Source organism: Coniosporium apollinis (genome assembly GCF_000281105.1).
Source record: "Coniosporium apollinis CBS 100218 chromosome Unknown supercont1.35, whole genome shotgun sequence".
Lineage (NCBI taxonomy): Eukaryota > Fungi > Ascomycota > Dothideomycetes > Coniosporium > Coniosporium apollinis.
Genome location: NW_006913297.1, coordinates 240,529 through 259,656, shown reverse-complemented (window position 1 = coordinate 259,656; position 19,128 = coordinate 240,529). Strand labels below are relative to the sequence as shown.

General features: G+C 55.2%; 7 protein-coding genes across 7 annotated transcripts; 5 read left to right on the top strand and 2 right to left on the bottom strand.

The window, feature by feature from the left end:
- Window positions 1-248: 248 nt before the first annotated feature.
- Window positions 249-1,673, top strand: W97_06958 (uncharacterized protein; the record flags this gene model as incomplete). Its single annotated transcript, XM_007784717.1, has 4 exons — window positions 249-400; window positions 456-533; window positions 806-1,392; window positions 1,477-1,673. 4 exons carry the CDS (start codon window positions 249-251, stop codon window positions 1,671-1,673), a joined length of 1,014 nt encoding a protein of 337 aa, XP_007782907.1.
- Window positions 1,674-2,449: 776 nt separating this feature from the next.
- W97_06957 (GPI anchor transamidase) lies at window positions 2,450-3,718 on the bottom strand (the record flags this gene model as incomplete). Its single annotated transcript, XM_007784716.1, has 2 exons — window positions 2,450-3,107; window positions 3,183-3,718. 2 exons carry the CDS (start codon window positions 3,716-3,718, stop codon window positions 2,450-2,452), a joined length of 1,194 nt encoding a protein of 397 aa, XP_007782906.1.
- A 470-nt stretch (window positions 3,719-4,188) lies between these two features.
- W97_06956 (uncharacterized protein) lies at window positions 4,189-5,293 on the bottom strand (the record flags this gene model as incomplete). The annotated part of the gene is made up of 2 exons (XM_007784715.1): window positions 4,189-5,037; window positions 5,096-5,293. 2 exons carry the CDS (start codon window positions 5,291-5,293, stop codon window positions 4,189-4,191), a joined length of 1,047 nt encoding a protein of 348 aa, XP_007782905.1.
- Window positions 5,294-7,982: 2,689 nt separating this feature from the next.
- On the top strand, window positions 7,983-9,243 carry W97_06955 (uncharacterized protein; the record flags this gene model as incomplete). The annotated part of the gene is made up of 3 exons (XM_007784714.1): window positions 7,983-8,383; window positions 8,446-8,818; window positions 8,881-9,243. The coding sequence occupies 3 exons, from the start codon at window positions 7,983-7,985 to the stop codon at window positions 9,241-9,243; spliced, it is 1,137 nt and encodes a 378-aa protein (XP_007782904.1).
- A 733-nt stretch (window positions 9,244-9,976) lies between these two features.
- Window positions 9,977-12,612, top strand: W97_06954 (uncharacterized protein; the record flags this gene model as incomplete). The annotated part of the gene is made up of 2 exons (XM_007784713.1): window positions 9,977-10,759; window positions 10,813-12,612. 2 exons carry the CDS (start codon window positions 9,977-9,979, stop codon window positions 12,610-12,612), a joined length of 2,583 nt encoding a protein of 860 aa, XP_007782903.1.
- A 707-nt stretch (window positions 12,613-13,319) lies between these two features.
- Window positions 13,320-16,376, top strand: W97_06953 (uncharacterized protein; the record flags this gene model as incomplete). The annotated part of the gene is made up of 2 exons (XM_007784712.1): window positions 13,320-13,355; window positions 13,428-16,376. The coding sequence occupies 2 exons, from the start codon at window positions 13,320-13,322 to the stop codon at window positions 16,374-16,376; spliced, it is 2,985 nt and encodes a 994-aa protein (XP_007782902.1).
- A 297-nt stretch (window positions 16,377-16,673) lies between these two features.
- On the top strand, window positions 16,674-18,957 carry W97_06952 (uncharacterized protein; the record flags this gene model as incomplete). The annotated part of the gene is made up of 4 exons (XM_007784711.1): window positions 16,674-16,878; window positions 16,972-17,987; window positions 18,043-18,562; window positions 18,767-18,957. The coding sequence occupies 4 exons, from the start codon at window positions 16,674-16,676 to the stop codon at window positions 18,955-18,957; spliced, it is 1,932 nt and encodes a 643-aa protein (XP_007782901.1).
- Window positions 18,958-19,128: the final 171 nt, after the last annotated feature.

The window sequence follows — 19,128 nt, the reverse complement described above, 5'->3', positions numbered from 1 at the left end:
AAATTCACAAAGACTTGAGGTTTCCTTGTCAAGGATGCAGGAGCCGCATGAGCCGAGCCGCACTTCCACAGCGGGGTCCCCACACAGCACTAGGGCATTCAGCTTCGGCTTGTAATCGGCAGTTGCAATTACCTAGGTACCCGTGATTGCACGTGAGCTGAACATAAGCTGAAAGTAAGCTGATAGTAAGCCTCAAACTTACAACGCTATCTGAACGTAAGACCAGCATAGAAGAAGTTGACGCAATCATGGCAACCGTAAAAGATCCATACGCTACGACGCCCAAGATCGACTTCAACACATCGGCCGATGGCTCAATCCTTAAGGGCCAATCCGTGCTTGTAACTGGAGGTGCCAACGGAATCGGTGCGGGCATTGCCACTGCAATCGCTGAGGCCGGGTGAGTATGTGGCCAGTTCGAACAAGTCCGTAAGGCTGAAAGCTGCTTCCGGTAGCGCCTACGTTACCGTTGCGGATATAAACCCGACAGCGGGAGAGAAACTTGTTTCCAGTTTGGCAGACAAGGACCTTCAGTGAGTTGACAGTTCGTCTATGCGTTGCACAAAGTAACCTCGGATCCTTGAACATCTCATTGAGTTTGCTTTTGAAGGAACTTTGAATATTATATAGATGTAGTTTGGCCGGAATAGGTGCGCAATAGAGGGTTTAATAGACAGAGTCAAGTGGATAGATGCCTCGGTGTAAGAAGCGTTGCCGAAGCTGCCCTTTACAGAAGAGATTCTCAAAGTCATGATCATTCCCCTGGCATCCAACGAGACAAACGTCTCACTAAGTGCTATCACAGCGTCCAATTCTGCCACACAGACGTAACATCATGGTCCTCCCAGTTGGAAACCTTCAAGCGCGTCCTCTCCTTCTCGCCCTCTAAAACCATCGACATCGTCGTCGCCGTAGCGGGCCTATCCGGCATATCCCTCCGCCACTGGCTCAATGCCCCGCATACCGATGGCAACAGCGAGCCCACGCCGCCGCCCACGCGCGTCCTCGACGTTAACCTCACGGGGGTGTTTTACACGATGCATCTGGCATTGCACTACTTCCGCGAAGCCGGTATTGCTGAAAGTCCCGCGCCCTCGAAGCAGATTGTCTTCATGTCTTCGTTGGCGGGCTACTTGGCGCTGCCGATGTCTTGTGATTACCAGGCCGCCAAATTTGGCGTCCGGGGCCTGTTCAAGTCGCTGCGGACCAGGACGGGGGTGCTTGGGGAAGGAAAGCCGATGTTGAGATGCAACTTGATCGCGCCTACGTTTATCAAGACGCAGATGACGGCGATGCTTGAAGAGCCTTTGAAGAAGATCGAGATTCCGATGGCTGAGGTTGCGGATGTTGTGGATGGGTGTATGAGATTGGTGACGGATGAGGACGTTGTTGGTGCGTCATGAACAGAGTCTCTCCTTGCACCATCCGAGTGTTCTGTTATACGGTCTACCATGGCTGACTGCTACACGCACACAGGCCGCGCCATAGCCATTGCGCCAAGCCGCGACGGCAAACCCGGCAGCGGAAATTTTGACCTCTGCGATGATTACGAGGGACTGGATGGGGGAAGGGAGACTTTGAACAAGATCAGAGACGGGACACTGGGCGGGGATGCATTTGCAGATCTGGGTGTGATAACCGATGGACAAGCTTACACTGCCGCGCGGAAGTAGCATGGCTCTTCATGTAGGATCAGACAAAACGCTCAAGATTGTGGCCGAAGTTGAATCGCAAGGCTGACTCGTTGGGCAATGAAGGTGTATTCGGACTCGCAAGACTTCGATTGCGCTTGTGAGACGTCCTGTGGTTTGTGGCAGTGGGAATGGCGCATCAGGCTTAACGAGAAACGAAAATTCGGCTGAGGAATGGCTTGCAGCAATGGGATCGAGAAGTCAGACGCGTATGACTCAAATATAATAGGAGTTTGTCCGGTTCGCTAGGGTGATAGCAAGTTTGACGGCGACGCACCCATCGAACTCATGTCTGCGTAAACCTAGTAGAGCAGCCTTAGGTTGAGTACAGCCACGAGTGACATCAGACAGTATCCCATAATCCCGTTGCCCTTTCTAGACCGAACTCTTCCCTCCAGAACCGGCTTCTTTGGTTGCCTTCGATGACTATGTGGTACAACACAGCCTTGCCCAATCCCGTCCGAGGTCTACTTTGGCGCACCGCCTGTGAGAGAACTAGACCATACTTCATGGGGCCGCTGCGGCCTGACAAGGGCACTGACAGGATCAACACACGCTTCCCAGTGCGCTGGCAGGATCAGCGGTGATGCACAAGTCGAACCTGCAATCGCATCCCAGGCTGCAACGCTGCGAACACCTTGCGGATGGCACTGCGGATGCCTGCGCAGGCAGACCTTGGAAAAGCGGTGGTCTTGCTGGTATGCGCCAGCGGGCTCTGTTTCATGCGCCTTAGGACTAACCTTGACCTGGAAGTCGCTTTATCCCTTTGAGCCCTCAAGCCATGAGCCAGCGGCCCAGACACCAGCAAGACCTAGAAGCGTGGAAACACCAATGGCCTGCTTGGCCCAGCCATCGTCTGCCGCGACCTTTGCTGCGCCTACGGGCTTGCTCCTCGGTATTTGAGCCACTGGTTCCGCCGGGTCCACGCCAGGCAGTACAGCGAGCCCTGACGTATTTTGCCTCCTCCACTCCCTCTCAATCATCTTCCTCAGCTGCAACAGTTCCTCCCTCCACTCCGTCTCGTTTCCCAGCCCGGAACTGCCGTCCTCAACTTCTACGTTCTGGACATTGCCAAAGAAATCCATGACCAGCCTCTTCCTCGCCTCCTGTTCTCCCCCTGGAAACAGGTCGTACCGCACACCCGGATGGCTGTGAATCTTGCTCTCATCATAGCTGTCAAATAGATCACCGAGCGTCTTCTTGCTGCCGGGTTCGGTGACTTGAGTCTCGAGGAAGTCAAGGTTGTAGTAGGTGTATCGGTCTATCACCGCTACGCCGACATCGGCGTCCGCGTGGTGCGAGTACGAGGATTGGTCGATCTCGGAGGAGCCGGTGGCGATGATGGAGGGGGAGTAGAGCTTCGAATACATGGTGTTGGCTTGGCAGGTGTCTATCATAAAGAGCATTTCGTGGTATCTGCGAATCGGGCATTGTCAGCGGGGACTCCTTATACGCGGATTCTCATAATGTATTGGAAGAATGAATGCGTACCGCTTCTTTTCCCACATCTGCTCAAAAGCATCCGCGAGATCGAACGCACTGATCTCCTCCGCATCCTGAAACTTCAGAAACTCATTCCCGCCATGCCCAGTCATGTACACCAAGATATTGCTCCTCTCGTCCGTCATCAGCCTCTTGCTCCTCGGCATGTCCTCTCCCACTCGATCCGTTAACAGTCTGATGAATGCCTCCACCGTGACCTCGTACCCCCTGTAATCCACCTCGATGTTGTCGCCGTAGAGGTCCAGCGCGCGGTCGGCGTTGTTGTAGACGGTGCCCGGGAATGCGTTCCGCGGGTTGCAAGCCATATCATCGGGGAGCATGAGGATGATTTGGGAGTCGGGTATGCCGAGGCGCTTGACAGTGCGGTAGAGGGAGAGGACATTTGCAAGGTGCCGGTAGTTAAACCAGAAGCGGGAGGTAGAGACTAGCACGGCCCAATTGGAGGTGTGTTCGGCCGTAGAGAGGCTCAGAAAGAGTAGGACTACAAGCAGGAGGCATGTTTGGAGGGTGCTGAAGCAGGCCATGAGGAGTGCTGCGCGACACGCTTGAGAATTGTCACGGCTCGGTGACGGTACTTAGTTGGCGGACGGGGCTCAGCAAAAACGCGCCTGAGACATGCTTATAGCTTGTGGGAAACAAGTAGATGCCTAGGTAGTGCACGATTCTTGATGCTGCCGTCAGGTCGATGCTGGCGGTATTGGATTACGGAAATCTCGACGTCACGTGACAATTGGCTGTGAAATCATTAAACATTAACCCACCGAACAATGCAGATACAGCTTGATGTAACATCCATAGCATTTTAGTCAGAGCAGCTATCGCATTTCGAATGCGATAGCATGCCTGTTCATAACCTTCTAGCATGATGGCTGAAGTTACGCACATGAAATAAGGCTTCGTTGATCAAACCCAGCGGCCCACCAAAGCTACCGTTCTCCATCTACCCATCCAGACTCCCTCATGGTTTCCTCCGCTAATGTGCCCGAACCATGCTCTAGTCCCGAGGATCCACAGAATGGTACCAAGCTATCTGCAACGCGTTCTCTGGTCGGCTCATCATCGACATCTCCACGTACTTTTGCACATAGGAAAACCGAGACGGAGATCGGCCTTGCCAGCCTTCGCCGTCTAGCGCCCTTCGGATCAAGCTCGAAGCAGTGATTTCTGCTTTCTTGACGCGTAGCTTCGTGAATGGTTCCAGCAGCTTCTTGAGATACCTCTGCATATAGCACGATCTCACATCCCAGTCCTTGAGAAGCCGCAGGCGGATCGTAACGGTAGACAGCTTTTTGGCCTCCTTCAGTCCATGGATAACGTATCTGACGCTGTCCAACTCGTCTGGCTCACCATGCCGCTCACGCCCGTCCCCGATGTTCAAATCGATCTGTAACTTCCGGGCGTTGGCCATAAGCGGAGCATAGACCAGCGGCTTTACACGTGTCTTCTCAAAGCTGTGGCAGCCTTCGACACCAAAGCTCACTCCATTAGAGTAGATTCGAATCGCCGCTCCCAGGGTTCGGTAGAAGACGTCTGAAGCTTCGCACATGATGAACTTGTTGACATGGAAAAGGGCGGTGCAGTTCAAATTGCTCTTCTTCCGACAAACAACTTCGTCTTCGTCATGATGTGGTATCAGGTAGGCGTAGATCTGGAGGCGAAGTTCCACCGGCAGCCTCATAAAAGGGGAGCGAGGCCGCCGAGCCTGCAGAGCCCGCTTCGGGGTTCTCACTGACGGCTGGGCCGGCACGGCCTTGTTTGCGATTGGTTTAAGCGTCAATATAGGCAACTCGCGGCGTTCTCCACTCTTCTCGTGGCCGATGAGACATGTTGCAGCTTCGTTCTCCTGGTTTACCTAGTCAGCATTGAAATGCCCTCTCCAGATCTTGGAAGAAGATTGTTACCTCCGTTGGTGTCTTCAAGACAACGAGGCACTGCAGGTTGCGCGGCTGCGCGTTGGCGGTTAGGGAAGATTGATCCGACACAGAGTCACCCATAATCAAGCCCGCCGTCAGTTTGGATTGCCTGTGGTGTTTCTCATCTTTGACGTGATCGTTGGCGCTTGCAGCAGCTTGGCTTTCTCGCTTCGGCAAATCAGTCATGTGTGAATCTGTGAAGATCTCTCGCACAATAGAGACCTACACCCACCAGCGGCTCCGATACGAGGTACGAGTAATAGGGAATCATCGGATAAATGGGCAAACCGTGATACTCACTAGATGCCATCGAAGCTGTCGATTGAGAAGGATGGTGAGGCAAAGAGGATGAGAGTCGCACATAGTGGACGGCGCGAAAGTGAAGGGTTACACGGCTTGTGATGAAGGATGACGTCAAGTAATCAAACAGCGACGTAGGACGCAAGCAATGCGGAGTTGACATCAACGCCGATTAGCTCGGAGGGCTGCTTGTCGAGAAAGGTTTCAGTAGAAGCTACAACGACAAAGATGCGTGTTCATAGCGCGTAGTCGTTTGCACTGTCCTTCGCCGCATTGAAAGCTCCTCACAATCCTGGGGGTGGATAGCCAAAAGGACAGTCCACGGATTTGAAACACCTTGCATGATCGATGCATTAAAAAGCTGAATTGCTAGGCATCTTTTAATCTCTATCGCATGGAAATGGTCTAGCTGCTCTACAATTGATAAGATCATGAGCCCAGTTTCATGGCGAATCAAATTGAAATGTTATGATCGTGAGATCTCACCGTTTTCCAATAGATAGAAGAGCACAAGGGCTACGCCGCGAAGCAATCCTCTCATGCTTGATAGTGCGTGCAATAGAGCAATTTGTGAGATGTGGCTGAGGACACCAGGAAGTTCGCGGCCATAACTGAAAACGGCTGAACACAAAAGGGATTTGAGGATGCCAGCCAGATGTACCGCAAACAAAAATAGCAAAACTGTACTACCGAACCCTAATGGATTCAATCGACTGTAGTACAGAAACCCCGTTCGGATTTCGGGATTTTTTCTCCAACGTGAGGATCCATATGCGTCCTTGCGGAGCTGGAGATTCAACGATGGGCGTTAGGGGTTCCTCCTTGGACTCGAACCGGCGGACGGGGAATTATTTCCGAAGAATACCCACACACCCTTTGGTGAATCGAGGAAACCGGGTCCCCTTACGACTTGGACACATGGGAAATCGAGCTTTGCAAAATATAAAGCCTAGGTAACCAGCTCCCGCGAAGTGTGACGGCCGCTCCTTCCAGTTCGGTGCCGGCGCCGGGTAAATTGCGTACCCATTCTCTCGCATGCCCGCACTCGGCCAGTCTCACACATGATGCCCAATGCCCAGCTTCCGCTGCAGTTGACAACAACGCGCACCGACTGTTGGAATGTTTCAACAGGATGATTAGGCCATCCATCTGATGTGCCTTATGTAGGTGCTCTAACGTCCCATGCACACCAACCGGCGGGAAGCTCGTGAAGATACGGAACCGCGACGCCACTACGCGCTCGTTGCACACCGACGGCGAACTGTCGTCAGCGGTACACATATCGAACATTCGGAATATGCAGAGGCACAGATAATGCGATCATCGACACGGACGTGACAGGAACGAACACAACCGCATTGGGGGAGGGGCGAGAGGTCCGAAGAAAAGAGCGAAAGAGTGCGACTACTAGAGAATGGAAGAAGAGGTGCCTGAGCTTGGCTTAACGAAGACGGTGAATGGGAGGTGAAGAACTAAGCCGAACGAAAGGGAGCTTCGCCGGAGAGCCGCACGCAATAGGGGGCTCCCGCCTATGCGTGCGTCATCTGATGGGCGCCTCACTTCTTGATGATCATTAAGCCGTCGCTGCTTACCGAACTCAGGGTGAATAGAGCAAATGGCGGACGGTGGCTGAATCTGGGTGATACACCCTGATGGTGCTGATGCGAAGAGGACGTAGCTTATTGTATATCCATACGCTCCCAGCTTGCTTCGCCTCATACGGCTCTTTCTTCTTCACTGAACTCTCCACCATAAGAAGAGAGAGAAAGGCAAGCCGCGCTGCAGATATTAGTCCAGCAATATAGATATCCGTAGCCCGTCTTTTCGAGGTCCATAGTGGGAACTCCTCTTGCACTGGGAACGTATCACAACCACCGGTAACGTACCATAAGTCGTGAGCCGCTTTTCGTGCGAACTTCTACTCAGAGATGTCTCAATATTTCGAATATGTTGCCTTAACACATGAGTCGAAACCATCTGCCTGCACTTCATCGGTCCTTTTCACGCTATTCATAGCTTTAGGAGGTTATTGAGAACAGAGATAAAATTCTCATTCTTTCAGTTGAGGTTGACTCAAGCTCGCGCCGATGCCCGTTGAGATCCATGCAAATCCATGCAAGCGAACCCCTAACCTTGCAGCCACCAAGCCCGTCCGGGCAGCTCCCGATGATGCCGACCCGCCCATCATCAGCGGCGCTCACAGCTCCTTCGAACACGCCGTTGCGTCACCGATGTTTGGATACGAGCGGCGCATGATCGCCTCGGTTCTCCGATCAATGATTGTATCTGGACCCCTCTTCTTCACGGGACCGTTCTGCGGCGCGGCTTCGTTAGACCCGGGGCTATACTAGAGCTGCTCGTTAGGTTCATAGAGGATGAGGGCCTCGTAGAAGGCTGGTGCGGCGCATTCCTTTTCCTTTGCTTCAGACCACCCAAGAGCGTCATACGAAGGATTCACACAGCCACCTCCTCTTTTCTCAAATTTCTATATAGCAATAGATACATTTTATCCCGACTACTTCCTCGTACAACTCGCGGGCTCGCTGGCTCGCTGCCCAGCTCACCATAGCTCACAATGCCTACCACAGATGAGATTACCCAGCATGACCATATGCACGCATGGTCCTCAGCCATCAACAAGCCCCAAACAGCTCAAGAGGTTGACGCCGGAGCTCCGCCCGAGAAGTCTACATCTTCAGGCTTACAGAAGACCTCGTCCGGCCTTGAAACTACCCGCCAGCGCCTCGGCCTCCACCCCACCGCACCCATTTCAGAAGATCACGATGTCGCGCCCCATCAAGACCTTCTCTGGAGTCGCGTTCGACTGACCCTTCGAGAGCCATTCGCCGAGTTCTGGGGTACATTCATACTGGTGCTATTTGGGAACGCAAGCGTGGCCCAGGTACTTCTAAGCCAGCGACTTGAGACAGCGCCCGGTGCCAATGGCTTCGGGGAGTATCAGTCAATCTCCTGGGGGTAAGCAGCCCAGCAATCAAGCCAGACGGGAGCTGAAGAACGCACCGGCTGACCAACTGTAGCTGGGGCTTGGGCGTGATGCTCGGCGTGTACGTCGCAGGCGACTCCGGTGCCTACCTCAACCCCGCCATCACCTTCTCGAGCTGCCTCTACCGCGGGCTACCCTGGCGCCGCTTCCCGCTGTACTTCATCGCGCAGATGCTGGGCGGCTTCGTGGCGGCAGGAGTGCTTTACGCAAACTACGTAACGGCCATCGACGACTTTGAGGGATACGGCATTAGGACTGTCCCACCGATTCCGACGGCTACCGCGGGGATCTTCTGCACGTATCCGCAGACGTTTTTGACAAAATCAAGCCAGTTCTTTTCGGAGTTCATTGCTAGTACTTTACTTATGTTTGTCATCTTTGCGCTGAAGGATGATAGTAACAACGGCGTTAGTAAGGTGAGTCTGTAGCAAGCTATCTAAGCGGCTTCAGTGACTTACAGCTCCACTAGGGCGGCGGGAACTGGTTTCCTCTGGGTCTCTTCTTCCTCATCTTCGGCCTCGGTGCCTGCTTCGGCTACGAGACCGGCTATGCCATCAACATGGCTCGAGACACCGGACCACGTCTAATGTCCTACTTCCTTGGATACGGCTCAGAAGTTTGGTCTGCTGGAGATTACTATTTCTGGGTGCCCATTGTGGCACCGTTTCTGGGTTGCGCGTTTGGTGGGTTCTTGTATGATGTGTTCATCTTCACCGGTAAAAGTCCGGTCAATACGCCGTGGATGGGGCTTAAGAGGGTGGCGAAGCCGAATGAGGCGTGGAAGGCGCATAAGGCGCATGAGAGAAGGGTGAAAGAGGAAGGGATCGTTTGAGAGGCATTTTGGGATTTATCTGGTCAGGCCAAAACAGGGTTGGATAACAATGATGCCTCTTATGGGATTGTAGATTTATATGGTGCTTATCGCCTCGAAGATTAACGTTCAAGTTGTACCAAATCCCCACCGCTGCACGTTAGGTACTTTCTGCTCTAGGTATCGCCGGCTACCAGCAGCGCTGGTCTTGTCACGGTATGCGGATAGAGTTGCACATATTTCATAGGCCGATGGTCACCAATCAGTTGAAGACATGTTACATCTTCAGCTGTAGGAAGGAAATGAGGAACCGTATTCATTGGTAATGCCCAAAAACTTTGTCGTCCTCGCAGCTCGTAATTGCTGAGCATGATCCAAAGCTATACAAAGCCGCAAATTGGCTGAAGCTTGTCCGGGTAAGACCACCAACTGGGCCTCAGCGTAAAATGGGATTTTCACGACTGCTTGCTTATGATGAATGCCAGAAGGGGTCGGACTGAACCTGGAAGAGCAATTGCTGCAGTATGGGTATCGCGATCGATTCCGGGGTCGCGTCCCGACGTCATGCCGGCGATTGGTCGCGATCTGCCGAGAAGCTTAACGCGACGCGACTTGACTGTTTCCACGACACTGCAGTCCTCCAGCACATGCTACATCTTACACACCACAGCTATACCATACAAGTCCACCAACGCGTATGAGATTGCAAGCTGTATAAGATCAATTCCTTCCTTTCACATCTCCTCCGAACACCATGTACCTCCCACGAAACCTCATCTCACATCTCTACAACCACCTCCTCCGAACACACCATCAGCACTCCCCACCAGTCCTGATCCTCGTGGCACTCGAACCAGACGCTCTATGCGCCTGCCGCATCCTTACCGCTCTCCTAAAACGCGACTACATACAGCACAAGATTCAGCCCATATCCGGTTATGGCGACCTCACGCGTGCGGGCGAGGAACTCATACAACCTATGCGAACGACAGACGGCGGAAGCGGAGGGGTGGTTGTATGCCTAGGCGTCGGAGGCCTTGTGGACCTCGAGGCTATGCTCGGACTCGAAATTGACGAAAATGGCGAGGGCGGAATGGGTGGTGTTGATATATGGATCGTGGACGCGCGAAGGCCGTGGAATCTGGCCAACGTGTTTGGAGAACAAAGTCTACCCCAGGCAGACCCTACGCAGTCTGATCTCGTTGCACGAAAGACCTCTGGTGTAGAAAGAGGCAAGATTTCGCAAGCGTATAGGCCTGGAAAGGGCGGTATCATCGTCTTTGACGACGGTGATGTTGAGGAAGAGTTGGGTGGAGAAAGAGAGGCATGGTGGGCGCTTGCACAGATGCCGGAGGTTGACGAAGATGATGGCGAGTCTGATGGCTCCGACTCTGAGCAGGATGACGGCCAGGAAGACGAAGACGCGCCAACATCTGGACAGCCGACCAAGAAGCGTAAATCACCGTCAGATCCAGACGATGAGACCCAGAGTGAGGATGAGAATGAGAGACCGAGGCAAAGATGGAGAGGCAATTCGGTATGTGTCTGGCACCGCGGGTAAACAAGTCCAACGGCTAATGCTCCCTTTAGTCCACTCCCATATCATCACCATCTCGACCGCCACGTCGCGGACTTTTGTCAACCTCACTCGATCCATTACATTCTTCCGACCTCTCTCGATCCGGATCACCCGCCAGTCGCTCCGCTTCTCCCTCATTGCCCACTACTGCAAAGCAACCATCTGCACGCAATCTCCGCCGCCGGCTTCTTCGTCTTCGCCGGAAACATGACGCTGTTCTCCAGTCTTACTACGAGCTCGGCCACTCCTACTCCGAGCCCATCTCCTCACTCATGTACTCGCTCGCATCCGAGCTCGGTCGAGAAGATAATGATCTCCTCTGGCACGCCATCGTCGGGGTAGGCAGCCTCGAGCTCTACGGCCGCACAATGCGAGGCGTCGGCCTCAGCCCTCTATCAGCAGCTGGCGGCTCCTCCGGCTGGAATGGTGACCGCGGCGAGCGAATACGCGCCATTCTTCGCGACGAAGTCCGGCGTCTCAATCCCACCGATCTTAAGGATATTGCGCGCGAAGCCATGCAGGGTGAAGCAGGCGGTGTGATACCCACGCATGCACGCTCGCCCACTGACATGTCCATCCGCCTCTCTCCCGAACCTCGCTTTTTACTCGTCCGCCACTGGAGTTTGTATGACAGCATGCTGCACTCACCCTACCTATCCGCGAAACTGCACATCTGGAGCGACAACGGCCGCCGCCGCCTGCACAAACTCCTCGCCAAGATGGGCGTGAGCCTCAGCCAGTGCAAACAGAGCTACACACATATGGACATGGATCTCAAGCGTGGGCTACGTGAGAGACTTCTCAAATTCGCTCCGGTTTATGGCCTCGATGGCCTGGTACCGCCGCCAGCAACTCGCAGCGGCGGGAAGGAGGGCTGGGGCTTCGTGCGTTGCTGGGGCTGGAAAGCGTGTCTCTCTGCGCTGGATGTTGGCGTCGTCCTCGGCGCTATCCTCGAAGTCGGCAGCAAGCACGACACAAAGACAAACGCCGTTGTCGACCGCCGCACCGGAACCATCACACCAGCCGGCAGCGACGGGCCCGAAGAAGAAGAGTCAGGCCACGAGGAGATGGTGCAGCGGTTTTGGACGGCGTACGACGCGCTGGCTTCGATCGACCGGCTTACGGCGCATATACCCACCGCGCAGAGTTTGCATCGCGCGATCCTAAGGACGGGGACCAGTCTTATTGAGAAGAAGCAGATTCGACATCTGCGCGCGTTCCGCATCGCGGTTGTTAAGGAGGGCCCGGATGTGCAGCTGTTCACGCATGCGGGGGCGCTCGTGAAGCTGGCATTATGGATCGGGGAAGCGATCGGGGAGATGGAGGGCGTGAGAGGCAGGAGGAGAGGCGGAGAGCTCGTGCTCGCCGGCCTGGACGAAGCGAGAGGATGTTATGTCGTTGTGGGGCTGGGAGGTGGAGGGGGCATGGTGAATAATGAGCGCGAGAAAAGGCGCGCAGAGCGGAAGAAGGAGAAGGAGAAGAGGAAGGAGGAGAAGCGGAAGCAACGAGAGGAGCGGAGGAGACTGCAGAGGGAGCGGCAGGCGGCTAATGGGGAGCTTGATGATGAGGATGAGGAGGAGGATGAGACGGAGGAGGAGAGTAGTGATAGCGACGAGAGTGAGGACGAGGCGGAAGAGAAGAAGGAGAGAGGGTATGGGAGGAACAAGTTTGGTCTTGCGTTTCACGAGGTCATTGAGGAGACGGGTGCAAAGGTCAAGGTTGATAGCTTTGAGCACTGTGTCGTTGAGGTTGGCAAGGAGGACCTCACAAGCTTTCTAGAGGCCTTGAGCCTGAAGGCTGTTGTAGGGTAGATGGACCAATCAATCGTTTGCAAGCATTCTATCCATTGCATGCTATCATTGATAACTACCCGAACAAGAGACCTGCAACTGCCTGAAGCATCTGTTCGTGAAACTCTAGCTTCCAAGTTTCATATGCTGAGGCCAGCTACATGATAGCTTTCATAATACCTAGGTACCGACCTTACTCCGCACGCATCTACCCTGTTCTTAGCGGGGGCTGAGTAGGGCTGAAGCCAAGACGGCCGTGGCTGGGAGAAGGCGCGTGCGTGCCGGGAGGCATGAATCAGGTTCAGGTTCCGTTTGACGCGGATCCTGAGGTTTCGAATGTGTGCTCTCTCATGCAACACATCATGGCAGACAGATACCACCTCAAACACACGATCAACTACTAGCGCAATCATTCCACCATTCCACAGTCAGAAGTCACGCCTCCGAGAAACGCGGCACAAAGCACCAACACTGACCGGCTGCCGTCAGCATCCGTTTCCGAATCCTCCCTTTATAGAGCACCTGACAAATCCGCCTCTCTTCTTAGGTAGTCTCATCAACTCTCTTGCAAGTCAGAAATCAGCAAGGTATTGCTAGAGTATCAATCGTTTAAAGCGCTTTCAAAGCACCCTCATAAGCACAGCACTCCTTGACACCAATACACCAAAGTAAGCCGCGCTTCGCCAGGGATTGGTCTTTTGATATGCTTGAGAGGGAGGGAAATCACCATGGCTGAAATCGAGCAGCTGGAAGTGCACAGCAGGGTATTGAGCCCCCAACTCCGATGCTATTGGGGCATGAGGCAAGCTGCAGTACTGACTGTATCTACTGAACAGTCTTACCTGATCCGATGGGTCAATGTACCGTCCGGCCACACCATCTCCTGGACCATACAACCGCACAAGAAGTCGCTCAACTTTGGAGTTTTCAAGCATCCCGGAGGGCACGGCGGCCTCGCTCCGAATCTGCCTCCGTCTAGCGCGACACTTGATCCTCCACCAACGCCAGGTCTAGAGAATGCTACGCGCCCACGGGGCATGTCCAACGCGGAGTCTCGGAATGACAAGAGCAGGGTTATAGAGAAGCTGCAGGCTCTCGGCATGAAGTGCGTAGCGTGGGCTGGAAAAGTCGAAGCCGACAAGGCCTCGACGGGCAAATACGACGTACCGGAAGGTGAGGGCGGCATGTACGGCCTGGTCTTCGACAACACCTTCTCGAAACAGGTCTCAAAGACGGCGACTTTCGTGGTCATGACGTACCCAACTTCAGCGCCGCCGAGATCAGGTCAACAGCTGCGCGTGTTGCAGGCGCCGCCTAACGCCAGCACAATCAGTCTTGCTGCCCAGCGAAGCCCCGGCCTGCCAGCCATCAGCGACTCGACTGAATCCTTACCTCAAGAGACCCGACACGTGTCTGCGACGGAATCGCGGCCGAGATCTGCAGCCGGGACGGATACGGACACTAGAACTGCGCCGCCATCCACATGCTACACTGGGGTTTTGTGGAAGAAGCGCAGAAAGAAGAACCAGACTCCTGCCAGGAGGTTCTTTTCGCTGGACTTCACATCCTCGACACTCTCGTACTATCACAATCGCCATTCCTCCGCTCTTCGCGGTGCCATTCCTCTAGCCTTGGCTGCCGTCAGCGCAAATGAGAAGACAAGGGAGATATCGATCGATTCGGGCGCCGAGGTTTGGCATCTTCGAGCGAGCAACAAAAAAGATTTCGATGGCTGGAGGGCTGCGCTGGAAAGGGCAGCTAGGGCTGCGGGATCGCTGGATTTCATACAGGATGAGCCTTCCACAGAACTCCGACCCGCCGATCAGCCAGTCAACCCAGCCGAAGAGCGGGAGTGGGGCAAAGTGGAAGCTCTTGTTGGCCGTGTCGCCGGGACCAGAGATGCTGTACGCAGACTAGCTAAGGACACGGACCCGAAATATCTGCCGGCTATGGCTGGCATTGGAGCACAAATGTCGAATGGCAGCAGCGCAGCACCGAGCCCATCAGAGACAGGGCCACAAGAGTACTTCAAAGACGAAGGGCAACACCCTGAGAAGCTCCCCTTCTGGAAGCGGAAAGCAAGCAGCTCCCGTGAGAGCCCGTCTGGGCTTTTCCGCCGAAGTCTGTCAGCTCAGCACGCTGTACCGCCCCCTTCGAATGTACCTCCCGTGCCGGCGCTTCCGCCTGGGACCATCAGCTTGCCAAAACGGCAGCATCGTCACAGTCAGGTCCCACCAGAAGATAACGTGCATGAGCGTTGTATGGCGATTCTGCGTGATTTGGATACAGTGGTCGAAGAATTCTCTGCATTGATTGCTGAGAGCAAGGCGAGGCGCTTGCCACCTGCTACGCCGGCAGTCCGGAACAGTATCGACTCGGGGTCATCCGACGAGTTCTTCGATGCGCCTGACGGAGAGACTATGCGGTCGCAGATACTCACTATGAGACGTGACAGCGATGAAACTGAGGAGAAGCCTGATGAAATATCAGAGGACGGATCAGACTCGAGCAGCGGCGATGAAGGCTTGGGCAGCTTCGACAGGCAGGGCCGGGAGGGACAACCGTCCCTGTTCCCGCCGAAACCCAAGTCGCTTACACCATTACCGCTCGACCCTGTGCCCAGGCGGAAGACCGTGCCGTCATCTAGAGCCAGCCCACCCAGCCTCATTGGGTTCCTCAAAAAAAATGTAGGGAAAGACCTTTCGACAGTCGCCATGCCTGTTTCAGCGAACGAGCCTACATCTCTCCTCCAGCGCGTAGCCGAACAGCTGGAATACTCGGAACTTCTAGACGCAGCGGCATCAGCGCCTGTGGAGTTCGGAGAGCGCCTTCTCTACATCACCGCTTTTGCCATCTCCTCCTTCTCCAATTCACGAGCAAAAGAACGCGCCATCCGCAAGCCTTTCAACCCAATGCTAGGTGAGACCTTCGAGCTCGTCCGCGAAGACAAAGGCTTCCGCTTCGTCGCCGAGAAAGTCTCGCATCGACCCGTGCGCATGGCATGTCAGGCCGAGTCTGAGCAATGGACATTCCTGCAAAGTCCGATGCCGGTGCAGAAGTTCTGGGGCAAGTCCGCCGAGCTCAACACCGACGGCCGCGTGCGCGTGTTCTTGCATGCCACCAACGAGCACTACAGCTGGGTCGTCGCGAAGTCCTTCCTGCGCAACATCATCGCAGGCGAGAAGTACGTCGAGCCTGTCGAGACGATGACGATCGTTAACGAGACTACGGGTGCCAAGGCATTGGTCACGTTCAAGGCGGGTGGCATGTTCGCAGGCAGGAGCGAGGAAGTGACCGTCCAGGCGTTCGGGGAGGACGGCGAGAAACTGCCACTTGGCTTGATAGGCAAATGGACCGACCACCTCAACCTCACTAGATCGGGTGCCGATACAGGCAAGACCATCTGGTCCGTCGGCGCCCTGGTCGACGATCCGGCCCAGCACTTCGGCTTCACGACCTTTGCGGCCAGCCTCAACGAAATCACGCCCGTCGAGGAGAATGAACTCCCGCCTACGGACAGTCGCCTAAGACCCGACCAGCGTGCCGCAGAGAACGGAGACCTGGACAGGGCGGAGGCGCTCAAAGCTCGGCTGGAGGAGAGGCAGAGGGCGAGAAGAAGGGTCATGGAGGAGCATGGCGAGGCGTGGCAGCCAAGGTGGTTCGCTAAGGCCAGTCCGGAGGGTGAGGCGGAGGAGGTCTGGCGGTTGGTGAGCGGGAAGGAGGGGTACTGGGAGGAGAGGAGTAGGGGGGAGTGGTCGGGGGTTATGGACGTGTTTCAGGGTTAGAAGGGGGTGGAGAAGAGCTGTAGCGGGTGTGAGCTGTTAGCGAGAATACCATTTTGTTGATTCATTCGCCTGGAAAACTCGCTTCTCATCTTTCACAAACCCGCTATACTCCCCCCGGTACAACTCGGACAAAAACCATAATCTATTCCAGCACGTGAGTCCGCGAAGGCGTGCTCCTTATCGATAACACCCATCGCGTCCACCCACCGCGTCCACCCACTGCTGGAGGCACATGGCATTGAAAGGTAAGTCGGCCATCGCCTCTTCAATCGCGATTGCGATACAGGAAAGCCCACCATGGCCGTCACGATGAGCTCGCAAGCATCCTTTGTCACAGCTCGCGAAGCACCCGAGTCCACCACCTCTCAACCGTCCAGCGAACCACGCTCCCAAGCCGCTCAGTCAATACCAGACACCCCTCTCCAACCACTTTACCGTCCTTCTAAGCCCCTAACCTATGCCGTCCGCAGCCACATATCCGTGTACCTCGAAGGCTCAATGTGTAAGCTACCGCTCACCACCCTAGCCGGCCTCAGCCCCCTGTTCCTCCATCAGGGAAAGTCCAGGAGCTGATGCGTCAACACGTGTCCCGCAGACCACGAAGCCTTTACCTTCCTGACACACCTCCTCAATGCCGGCACTGATATCTCAACACCCCACAGGCTGTTTCCGGCCTCCATCCCCCCGCCGCAGTACCTCGCCATGGCGGCAACACTGGCCGTACACCCCTCGCTCACCACGCGTACCGAAGACCGAGAGAAGCAGAGCGCCGCCAACTCAGCACTCCGCTACCTCCGGCTCGCCAACCGCGTCGTCGGCCCCCTCAACTCCGACCTCAGCGCCGCCTTCGCCTTCACCGAGCCCGGAAGTCGCACAGCGCGACGGCGTCGAGGCAGAGGCGCGGGCCGAACCGAGAGCCCTGACGAGGGCAGCGATAGCGGGGGCGCGAGTATTAAGAGTAGGTATGCGGAGAGAGACTCCGTCTTCGCGCGCGGCGGCGACTTCTGGCAGGTCGTCGGCTGGGCGTTCAACTGCTCCGTGCTGCATCCACGCCGCTGGCAGCGGTGGAGTTTGTGGTTGGAGATGGTGCTTGAGGTTCTGGAAGCGGATCTGGAGGCGCGGATCGCGAATGTGGAGGAGGCCACGAACAGAGGGGTTGTTTCGGGGGCGGAAGACACGATTATACAGAGTTTGGTTGTGAGGTACATTGAGGATGCGGGACAGGGCAGGACGGCGTGGCGGCGTATGATGCGCGCGGTGCTGGCCGATGGGAGCAAGAAGGCTGTTAGTGAGTTTGGGGAGGTGTGGGAGGGTGAGGCGAGGGAGCCGCGGAAGATGGAGGAGAAGAAGGCCAGGGCGAGGGAGGTGGATATTGAGGGGGATAAGTGGGGGGATTATGATCTTAGTGATGAGGAAGATGAGGTTGTGAACGGGAACGAGTCACATCTTCGGGTCAGATCATCAAGAAATTCGACACGGCATACGTCTGATCATTCCGAGCAAAGCGACTCCGAAGGGCTCAATGAAGAAGATGCGGTGAAAGAGAGCAGCTCGGAACATCTACTAGGCGGCCTAGATTCGATTCTGCTACGGCAGCGCACCATGGCTCTGGTATGTCTTCATATCCCGAATATCACAGAACACCCAGCCACTCACTTACTCTCAGCTCTCCAAAATCTCCGAACTCCGCCCAAGCGCCCTAACCCACCAAGGCGAGCTCTTCGACGTCTTCACCGAATTCCTACGCCCCCTCCCCCTTCCCACCTTCAGCACCATCCTTACAACCTCCGCCCTCTCCCCCGCAACCCTCGCATCCCTCTGCGCCAACCTCCTGCTCCCGCTCATCACCACCGCACCTCCCAACTACAACACCCTCCTCCTCTGCCAACCCGACCTCGAGCGCTTCTTCCTCCCCGCGCCCGCGAACGGAAACAGCTACGTCGACAACGCGAAAGTGTCGCTGCTGCTGCAGACAATTGTGGTGCAGATGTTCGCGAGCGGGAGGATTGTCCCCACAGAGGCGTTTGGGGCGGCGGTTGAGGAGGGGGTTAGGGCGAGGAGGGAGAAGGCGATTGGGGATGCTAGGAAGAGGGGGAAGGGGAGGGAGGGGGAGGAGAAGGAGGCGAGGGGGGTGTTGGAGGGGAGTGAGAGGTTGTTGATGGTTGTGCTTGAGGTTGTGGAGTCAGGTTAGTCGCTTTGCTTGCATACGTTGCTTCTCATGGATTGGCGAAGCGATGAAAGCGGTAGCCGCAATTGTCAGCCTCGTGCACTCAGGCTACCAGTGATCGAAGTCTGGCTTGCTGTATTAGCTCCCTTGTCTCCCTTTGCGCCGTGCTCAAATCAGTTGCTTTTGCTTCATATATATCTATACACACCTAACCATACCATAGCCGCAGGAATCAAACGCAACCGACCACCCCCTTTCGATCCCTCGGACTCAGACTCGCCTCTTTCGTCAGTCCCACAGCTATCGTTACCGTCGCAGTCGTCTTCTCTCTCATCTGTTATAAGCGAGCTCGAGGATGAGGACGACGACGAAGATATGCTAGATGAGATCACAGTCAGGGTACCTGGTTTGTGATCTGTTATTCTTACTTTCGGGCCGTGGGACTGGCGTCGGCGTTTGGCTCTGGTAAAAACACTGCGCGAGGAAGATCTGTCATACGTCGACGACGGCTTCTAAGAGGCGTCTGGGGTCGGAGCAAAGAGATTCTGTTGGATACCAGCTTTTCCAAGTCTAGAGCACGACATC